This window comes from Chionomys nivalis, chromosome 3 (genome assembly GCF_950005125.1).
Source record: "Chionomys nivalis chromosome 3, mChiNiv1.1, whole genome shotgun sequence".
Classification (NCBI taxonomy): domain Eukaryota; kingdom Metazoa; phylum Chordata; class Mammalia; order Rodentia; family Cricetidae; genus Chionomys; species Chionomys nivalis.
The window spans coordinates 62364303-62374741 of NC_080088.1; the positions used below are offsets into that span (position 1 = coordinate 62364303).

At 42.8% G+C, this 10439-nt stretch overlaps 1 protein-coding gene across 4 annotated transcripts; it reads right to left on the minus strand.

Annotated features, from left to right (window-relative positions):
- Positions 1–874: 874 nt before the first annotated feature.
- On the minus strand, positions 875–10416 carry Wdr53 (WD repeat domain 53). Of its 4 annotated transcripts, none has more exons than XM_057764854.1 (3): positions 10283–10416; positions 5408–5903; positions 875–1483 (listed from the first exon to the last, which is right to left on the minus strand). In XM_057764854.1, exons 2-3 carry the CDS (start codon positions 5885–5887, stop codon positions 887–889), a joined length of 1077 nt encoding a protein of 358 aa, XP_057620837.1. In that variant the 5' UTR covers positions 5888–5903; positions 10283–10416; the 3' UTR covers positions 875–886. The 4 variants fall into 4 exon arrangements, with proteins under 4 accessions (XP_057620837.1, XP_057620839.1, XP_057620840.1 ...); XM_057764856.1 differs by having other exon boundaries at positions 10034–10292; XM_057764857.1 differs by lacking the exon at positions 10283–10416 and adding an exon at positions 9304–9990.
- Between the last annotated feature and the right edge of the window lie 23 nt (positions 10417–10439).

A 10439-nucleotide genomic window follows, 5' to 3' on the forward strand; every position in this document is an offset into this window, starting at 1 on the left:
CATCTCTCCTTCCTTTCCTCCTCCCTTTTTTAACTTCTCTCTCTGTGACAAGGTCTCACTAAGTAGTTCAAATCAGTCAAGTTCTTGAATGCTGGGATTACAAGCATGCACCATCTACCTGGATATTTTATTACTTCTAAGACATTATTTTTTTAAGATTGATTTATTATGTATACAGTGTTCTGTCTACATGTGTGCTTGTATATCAGAAGAGAAATCAAAGTAAGACAAGAACACAGTAAAAGCCCCAAACTTTATATGAGGAAAAATGAAATTTTGTGTAAAATATCTGGCACAATTAAGTCAGTGAACAGTTGGTAAATAGTTAATACTCAATCTCTATACCCAAACTCGAATGTCACTTACTATATGAAATATTATCCAACAATCTTCTTATGTTCAAATTAATATGATTCTACACATGGCAAATAGTTTAAAGCAAGATTTTTTTTTTAACCTAAAAAATAAGGTTATCAGCAGGGAGTACAAGGTGGTTCATGCCTCAGAATTTAGAGGCTGAGACAAGAGGATTGCTACAAATTGTTGTTTTTTTTTTTAATATTTTTTAGAGTTTATTTAACTTTTATTTTATGTGCATTGGTGTGAAGGTGTCAGATCCCCTGCAACTGGATCTTCAGACAGTTGTGAGCTGCCATGTGGGTGCTGGGAATTGAACCCGGGTCCTCTGGAAGAGCAGTCATTGCTCTTAACCACTGAGCCATCTCTCCAGCCCCGGGTTGCTACAAGTTTGAGGCCAGCCTGTGCTATGTAGTGAGTTCCAGGCTAGCTTGGGCTACAAATGTGAGGATGTCTTAATAAGTAAGGAGGTAACAAACAAAAAACCAAAAAGACTTGATCAGAGTTCTTACAGTGCTTTTTATTGGCCCTAAAGTTCACTTAAGGGATACAAAGATATACAACTCGTCTGATCGGCCACTAATATACTTTGCTGCCCCTTTATTTTTGTATTCAAGAGCCAGTTCACTTTTTCTCCATGTTCAATATCGAGCTTTGGCAGAATCTTTGCATGCTTCTCCTCATCCGCTCCTGCGGTGCTTGAGTTCCCACCCTGCTTGGGGCAAGCTGCTCCTTTTGCTTTCTTCCTGTGGGTGTGTTTTCCAGGACTCTTCTGTTTCTTCTCCATTTCACTGCTCACATCCCACAGCCGTATCTTTCCATCGTTCCCTCCAGTAAGCAGCAGATGGGACTCAGGCAGAAAACAGACTTGGGATACCCCCAAAGTATGACCCTTAAATCCCAATTCTCGCTCACACTTGACTCCCATCACCCTGAAGATGCGCACCTTACCATCCTCTGCACCACAGCTGAAAATATTTCCACACGATGCCACCGAGACAGAGTGGGCTAACGCAGGGTTTAGGAGCTGACCAGGGGACTGGGGCCCTTCTGTTTCCTCTGTTTCATCCTCCTGTAAATTTGTAATCCAGACGGGTCGGGCTTTTTGAAGACTCCACAGCATCACCTTTAAACAAGGCAAAGTTACACAGTCACACAGTGATCTAGCCTTGTTGGTCAATTACAGTGCTTACTGAGCTGCTAATAAATATCATGCAGTTCCTGTACCATTTAAAATGGTCAAAAGCTGCTACTTGACACTAGACTGAAATGAGAATATAGAGGCAGACGTAGGATTTACAAAGCCAGAGACTAAAAACTGTTACTGGAAAGACTCCGTGAAAGTATACTTGTTGGGCTGAGGACACAGCTTAGTGGCAGAAGCATTTATTTGACACCTGCAAAACCCTGGATACAAGCCCCAGCATCACTCACCAAATTTAGAGAAAAAAAGGAAGAGAAGAGCCGGGCGGTGGTGGCGCACGCCTTTAATCCCAGCACTTGGGAGACAGAAGCAGGCGGAACTCTGTGAGTTTGAGACCAGCCTGGTCTACAAGAGCTAGTTCCAGGACAGGCTCCAAAACCACAGAGAAACCCTGTCTCGAAAAACAAACAAACAAACAAACAAACAAACAAACAAACAAAAGAAGAGAAGAAGGAAGGAAGATTAAAAAAAAAAAGAAAAAGAAAGAGAAAAACAAACAAGCCAGCTAGCATGGTGGCACATGCCTTTAACCCTAACACTCAGGAGGAAGAAGCAGGTGGGTTTCTATGAGTCTAAGGTGCCTCGTCTACAGAGCCAATTACAGACCAGCCAATGCATTAGTGAGACCTTGTCTCAAAAAACAAAATAACATTTCCTATTTGATTTGCCAAACAAATTCTTGGTTTGTTTCAAACCAGGTGTGACTATGTAGACAGCTGGCTGTGAACTCATCGTGACCCTTTTGCCTGTTTGCCCAGGGCCAGGATCACAAGCATGCATCACCATGTCTAGCTCAGACTTTTTTAATTGAGTGAAAAATCTTATTTTGGGATAAGTACTGTTGTACGAGCCAGCAAACCAAGCATTAGGAAGGTAGAGGTAGGGATTCAAGGTCGTCCTCTGCTATACAATGAAACTTTACCAGGCAAATCAAAATAGCAGTTATCTAGCCCTGCCTTTTATAGCATATTTAAGAATGTTCTCAAGCCCCTAAAATGTCTCACATAGAAATGGAGACAAAATACCAAATTCTTGATGTCCATTTTTTAAAAAAAGTTGGGTTTTTGTTGTTGTTTTGGAGACAAGGTCTCACTTACATAGACCGGGCTGGCCTTGAACTCATAGAGATCTGCCTCTGCCTCCAAATGCTGAGATGGCATGTACAACCATGTCCACCCCAGAAAGATTTATTTTACTATTCTGTGTATGCATGTGTGAATACTAGTGCCTCACAAGCAGAAGAGGGCGTTAGATCCTCTGCAGCTGGAGTTACAGGCAGTTGTGAGCCATTTAACATGGGCGCTGGGAAGCCAACTCAGGTCCTCTTGCAAGAGCAGAGTGAACTCTTATCAATGAGCCTCTCTTCGGCCTATTTCCAATCTATTACTGGTCACTTGTGCAGATCTCACTGCCACACCTAACGACTAACGAGTCAGTGATGAAATTTGGTATAGCCAAAGGATGAAAGAACAAAACACACTATATCTGAATATTTATAGCCAAGTCACCTGGCTACACAGACGCTTCTTAAAAATCGGAGGAAGATCCAACCTGAGGGTAGAGAATGCAGGTTTAGGGAGGGTTTGTCAAGACCTAGATGTAGGTTGTAGGGAAACTGTGTCCTATAAATACAGATGGATCCTGGTGGTGACACACACCTTTAACCCCAGTGGCTGGAGGCGAAGCAAGCGGATCTCTTAAGTTAGAGGCCAGCCTGGTTTACAAAGCTAGTTCCAGGACAGCCAGAGCAGCATAAAGAAACCCTGTCTTGAAAAACAAAAACACCCAGAATAATTCTATATCGAATGATTCTGTATAGAGTTTCTACAGAGGCACTGCAAATATTTTCCAGGGCTTCTTTACTATTTGGGACGTGGCCCCGCACATAGGACATCTACTAATTCCACTGCCATGCCCTCCAACGCTGCTATGATGGATACTGATTTTCCCTCCAGTTTTTCAAGACAGGATTTTTCTGTGTAGTCTTGGCTGTCCTAAAACTTGCTCTGTAGACTAGGCTGGCCTCAAACTCCGAGACCCACCTGCCTCTGTCTCCTGAGAGTGCTGGGATTAAAGATGTCCGCCATCACCACCTGGCAACACTGATGCTGCTGCTGTTGCTGTTTCTGAGACAGGGTTTCTCTATTACATAGCTCTGGCTGTCCTGGAACTTGCTATGATGTAGCTCTATCTGGCCTCCAAATCACAGAGATCTGCTTGTTTCTGCCTCCCAGGAGAGGGGCTGAGATTAAATGTGTACACCACTACTTCAAGCATAGATGATACTTTAAGTAACTCTTATAATAGAGAAAAAGCATTGAATTTGGAGGGCAGAGAATTAAGGCTGCTTCTAGGCAGGTGGTTCATCTAATAATAATTTTTAAAAAGGAACAACAGGTGGCTAGAGATAAGGCTTAGCAGTTAAGCAAACTGCTCTTCAAGAGGACTCTGGTTTAAACTTCAGCATCCATGTGACAGCTCCCAACTGTCTGTAACTGTAGCTCCAGAGTATCCAACGTTCAATTCTGACCTGCGCAAATACCAGGCCCAAAGCCAGTGCACATACATACATGCAGGCAAAACATCTGTACACATAAAATGAAATTTTGAGACGGAACAAGAATTAGGAGGGCACGACTAGAATGAAGACTAGTATTTGCAAAGTGAAAAGCACTTAAAAGTCCTAAGCTCTCAGCCCTAGTGATGAGATCTTTCTCTTGCAGGAGGAAGGACAGTTGCTTTGGGAAAGTTCAAGCTATCTAAAACCTCTCATATTAATCCAAGACCCGCTCCTGTGAGAACACAAAATTAAACCCCACCAGCTTTCCCTGTATAATGTGCTTCACACCTCCATCTCCTCCCTAGCAGTCTCCTCTGAAGGCAGGCTAATTTGTGATGTTGCTTCCAGAGTCCATCACTGCACACTGTGCTCTGCTTCTGGTCACCCACAAGCATTTCAAGTAACGTGTTTTCAAGGTTTTCTGCTCCATCTCCCGTCCTCACACACATTCAAACCATTTAAGAGTTTCTAGAAGCTGGGCGTAGTAGCACACACCTTTAAGCCCAGCACTCAGGAGGCCAAGGCAGGTGAGTCTTTGTGAGTTCGAGACCAGCCTGGTTTACAGAGAGTTCCAGGACAGCCAGGGGTGTTATACAGAGAAACTCTGTCTTGAAAAACAATGACAAAAAGAGTTTCTAGAGTGTGTGTGGATCAACTCTACATTCAGTAGCCCCCTGTCTGTTTTGCTGACATAAAACTACCCCTTCTTTGTTTAAAGCAATTTTTACATTCAGGCATTTGAATCCTAAGGTCTTAGAATGTCTAATGATGGGCAAAGGAAGACAAAGCGCTAATGAATAAAATAGAGTAGGTTCTGTCGGGCTAGCATTCAAGGTAGAACTAAGGCTATAGTTCATTACTGGATAAGAAATGTTAGGATAGACTAGAAAATACTTGTTCAATAATTTGATTCTAACAAAAAAACAAAACAAAAAAAAAGCCGGGCGGTGGTGGCGCACGCCTTTAATCTTAGCACTTGGGAGGCAGAGGCAGGCGGATCTCTGTGAGTTCGAGACCAGCCTGGTCTACAAGAGCTAGTTCCAGGACAGGATCGAAAACCACAGAGAAACCCTATCTCGAAACAACAACAACAACAACAAAAAAAAAAACCAAAATAATTTGATTCTAGGAGCTGGGGATACAGCTCAGTGGAAGAGTACACGTTAATCATGTACAGCCCTCAGTTCAATTCCCAGAACTGCCAAGGAAACCAACCAAATACCTATTTGATTTTGTTAGCAAATCCTGCTCAGAAATTACCCAAGTGCTTTTTGCAAAAACATCACCTGCATATCCAGGCCGCATGACACCAGGCTCTGAGGCCGCTGAGGTCGGAAAGCCACAGAGGAACAGATGTTAGAATGTCTCTTCAGGGACCTGGTGACTTTCTTCTTTTCCAAGTCCAGGATTTTGATTGCTCCAGAGTCATCAGCAGAAGCCAGCAGACTTTCCGTTTCATTTAGTGAAAGACAATTGATTTCTTCATCATTCACATGAAAATGGTCCAGGGCCCCTTTAAGAGACCTGACATCTAGTACACTGATGCTTTCTCCATGGGAGGCATAGAGCTTGGTGGGGCAGGAGGGCGAAAACAGGACGCTGGTAACATCATCAGCCCCTTCCAACTGCATGTGTCCTAATGGAGTCCCATCTTCACCCCAAGCCACAAGATCTCCACCCTCTGCTCCTGAAGCCACCAGCCCATCTTTGCTTGCGTTTAGGCAGAGGACAGAAGAAGAGTGTCCACCGGTCCACTTGACTGCCATGATGGCCCGCAGAACTCTGAAGAGGGAGAAAACATGTATCAGATCTTATACCAGAACCTGAAGCGATGAGACAAATATAACAAACACTTCAACAGTTTTTAAAGAGAGTTTAAAAGCTCAATTATCCCCTTGTCCTCTCCTCTCAAAAGACATTTAAAGACTAGACCTACAAAACTCTGGGTAAACATAAGCCGTGTCTAGCATAGCTATGCACAGGAGACACAAATACCTGCTGACTAGCAGGTGTAAGCTTTTGCAGGTTTCCTAATCTTACTAATTTTATCCTTTCTTGTTTGTTTGTTTGTTTTTGGAAGACATTAACTCAATATTATTTATTTTTTAAAATAATTTATTTAATATTATGTGCACTGGTGTGAGGGCATCAGATCCCTCACAGACAGCTGTGAGCGGCCACATGGATGCTAGGAATTGAACCTGGGTAATCTGGAAGAACAGTCAGTGCTCTTAACTGCTGAGTCATCTCTCCAGTCCCGATTGACTCAATTTTAAAGGCACTTTTCGCTAATTTCTACCCCAAAACATGAGAAGTTAGTCAATGAATAGATTTTATGGTTAAGAGGGCTATTACAGACAACAATATAGTTCTGATCATTTTCTCCATAATGGATCTAGTAGTAAATCTTTTCATTAATCCTTAATTAAAGACCCAAGAACAGTACAACTCTTAAGCACTAGGGGATGGGGGAGGACACACAAGGACACTAAATTTCCAGACTCTAACTCGCATGGGTATTCATTGATCACTTATATAATCAGAAAAATAATAAAGAACTATTAATGGGACTGTTAAAAAAGTTAGGAAAGCCAGGGCTGGGGCGACGGCTCAGCAGTTAAAAGCATTGGCTGCTCTTTCAGAGGTCCTGAGTTCAATCCCCAGCAACCATATGGTGGCTCACAATCATTCATAATGAGATCTGTTGCCCTTTTCTGGCCTGCAGCAGACATACAGGCAGAATACTATATACATAATAAATAATAAATCTAAAAAAAGTTAGGAAAACCTCAAGAATGTATATATTCATCTGGGGCCACAGAGGTGGTCCAGTGGTTAAGAGAACCTGATTTGTTGCTTTTGCAGAGGACTGATTTGGATACCAGAGTAACTCCAACACCAAGGGATCCAGTGCTTTCTTTCTTTTTTTTTTAAAAAAAATATTTATTTATTTATTTATTAATTATTTATACAATATTCTGTCTGTGCGTATGTCTGCAGGCCAGAAGAGGGCACCAGACCTCATTACAGATGGTTGTGAGCCACCATGTGGTTTCCGGGAATTGAACTCAGGACCATTGGAAGAGCAGGCAATGCTCTTAACCACTGAGCCATCTCTCCGGCCCCCCAGTGCTTTCTTTGACCCTCTGAGAGCACCAGAAATGTACACGGTACACATGAATACATACTCATACATATCAAATAAAAAAAATTTGTTAGAATAAATATCCAGTGAGCCTTTTCACTCTAACCAATCAACAATTATCATGCATAATATTTATTAGTGATCCAACTAAAGCCCTCGAAATCATTCGGTTTTTTGATTGTTTTTTTTTAAAGATTTATTTATTTTATATATACAAGTGCTCTATCAGCATGTACGCCTCCACACAAGAAGAGGGCATCCAATCTCACTACAGATAGTTGTGAGCCACCATGTGGTTGCTGGGAATTGAACTCAGGACCTCTGGAAGAGGAGTCAGTGCTCTTAACCTCTGAGCCATCTCTCCAGCCCTCCAAAATCATTTGTTTACTTGGTCTGTAAAACATATCCAAAGACCATTATCATAAGTGTTAAACAAGCCAGAACAGGTGGCACAGCACCTGTAATCTGGCTGAGACAGGAAGATTTTGAGTTCTCGACCACTCTGGGCCACATATTGAGACCTTTGAGGGGGGAAAAAGGGTCAAACACTCAGAATGCTGTGGCAAAATGGCTATGGGGAAAATGTTCTTAAAAGTTAAGTCAAAACAATCTAGACATAAATAATCTGCAATCCACTGTTCTTGGTTTTCTACACTTGGACCAGACAATCTAGTAGAAATAGGTTAAGGTCAATATTCTCTCACTTGTTTACCAAGTCAGTACATTGGCCTTTTCCTGTGCAGTTGCTTAAAAGGGTAAAGCACAGAGTTTACTCATATCCAATTATGGATTACTTTAATTAAATAATAGGTCACTTCCTCTAACTCCTGATGAGATCACAGAGTGCATAAGAACAAAGTGAGGTATGCTAAGAGCGTTTTATTAAAGGGTGGGATGCCACAAGGGGCAGCTCTGAGCAGGTAGAGTGCGTAAGGACATGGGCAGGGAACAAGGTGTGGCTCATAAACAGTGAAAAGACTGGTGACGAGAAAACAAGAGAGTGAGTGAGAAAGGCAACCCTTTTCTGCTTTGAGATTACCCTGATGTTAGCTGAGTGGTAATATGCCTCTAAGTCACCTGAATAACGGGTAAAGGACAACAGCCAGGCAAAGGTGGCACACACCTTTAATCCCAGCACTCGGGAGGCAGATGCAGGTAGATCTCTGAGTTAGAGGCCAACATGTTCTACAGAGTGAGTTCCAGCACGGCCAGGGCTACACAAAGTCCGTCTGGTGGTTGCGGGATAGAGAACAGAATGATATCATTAGATCCTTCAAAGACTTACCTGAAGGGAGACAAGATAACAATATGTGATAAATGATGAATGATCTCTACCATTAATGCTTTTCTTCAGTCACACCTTTATTTATAGATTTCTGCTATTTAAGTGTACAAGCCTCGGAGAGAGGGAGAAGCAGAAACTGACTGACTCTGTTTTACCCAGTCCTAAATTCCTGGCTCGTGTGGTCTCTCGCCTGAGGTTCCCAGGCAGTCAGAGCTATAGACTCTTTGTACCATAGTGCCTTATCCATGCCTTTCTATATCATCATTCTGTGTAGTTCTTTCCCTCCTTTTCAGATCTACCAGTTAAAAGAAACGTAACTGCCATTCAGACAAAATCTGGGTCACCGCGCAGGAACCACAGAGAGATGGTCAACACTTTCTCAAAGATTTGGGTTTCCTAAAGCGAGTCCTGATGTGGACAGACTGGAAAAAACTAAAACTAGGAGACTGTGGCATTGGCACTGACGAAACAGACAAGCTTGTGGTTAACTAGGTGGAAGGCGTTCTGAGGATGGGATCGGCGAGTGATAAGCGTGAGATTACACCAGAGTAGGGAGTAGTCGCTGCCCATTTGTTTTTACTAAAAAACAGGAAGTGAATTACACATAGGTGGATCTCAGGCAAGACTTCTTACTACATAAGGATTGCATGACACTGAGTTGACTACTGAGCCTGTGAGCCCTATTATTATAGTAATCATTCAGTAGAGAATTATAAAGCCAGATTAAACGACCTCTTACCATGCATGCTCACCCTGTAGTTCTTCTTTTATTTGACTTTCTGTGCACGGCATGTACATCTCAGGCATGTATGAAACCAGTAGAGGCCTCGGCTCACCTCAGACTGCAGTTACAGGTGGCCTTGAGTCTCCACCTGGGTGCCGGGAATGAAACCTGTTCCTCTCCAAGGGCAGCAAGTGCTCTTATCCGCTCAGCCATCACTCCAACCCTCTATTATTCTTTTTCTAAGTACTCTTTAAATTTTGGAAACATAGTATGACTAAATAATGCAGGATTTCTTTTCCTCCCTGAAAACCATCATTATGCCTCCACTTTATTCTCCTACCTGGGACTGTTTAACAAATTAAAACAGAACACAAAACACATTTCCTTAATCTTTTTACTAAGAGATGGATCTGAGCGCACTATATTTTATCCAAAAAGATTGTGACATTTACTATTTAAATGACACTTTGGGATTATCTAAACTTGTTTTTCGCCGCGTATTTACGAAGCAAATTTTGTCACCTTACTTTTAGAAAGGAGTACTGGTACAGATGTTCGGGGAGTCCCTACGGTCCTGTCCCCCAAAAGACTGGAGTCTTTAATCCTAATCCTAGCACTCGGGAGGAAGAGGCAGGAAGATCTCTGAGTTGAAGGCCAGGCTGGTCTACAGAGCTCGTTCAGGACAATCAAAGCTACACATAGTAACCGTGTTTCGAAACACCAAAAAAATAAAGTAAATAAGTCAAATGCTATCTAACCTGATCAAGACAAGAGGTTCTCAACTGCCCAAAGGTAAAGAAAATGGGTCCAATAAAAGTAAAGGTGCACGAACTAACTGGCGAGCAAAAAGGGAATTGCCATGCACAAACTGCAGATTGAGCAGGAAGCAAATGAAACAGGAAACTCCGTAGGAAGAGAGGCCAAGGAAAGCCGACTCAAGGCCATTAGTCGAAAAAGAGAAAAAAACTCTAGAGAGTAGATCGAACCCACTGGCAACAGCCTCATACCTGGGCTTCCCGTTCCCGGCCGGCGCCTAGTGATGACCTCACACTCAGCCTCCAATCCCGTCAAGCTTAGGGAGCGAGGCGCCTTCGCGGAGCAGTCACTTCCGGGCTGAGAGGCTTGGCGTACGAGCTGGGCGTGCGCCCTTGCTTCTTGCCCTCA

What these genes read in the sequence shown, in the direction of transcription:
- Wdr53 (XM_057764854.1), bottom strand. Translation starts at nt 5,887, where the DNA reads ATGGCAGTCAAGTGGACCGGTGGACACTCTTCTTCTGTCCTCTGCCTA. An exon ending in CATGCGGCCTGGATATGCAG is followed by an intron (nt 1,484 to 5,407) that starts GTGATGTTTTTG and finishes CCTTGTTTAAAG; the next exon opens with GTGATGCTGTGGAGTCTTCA.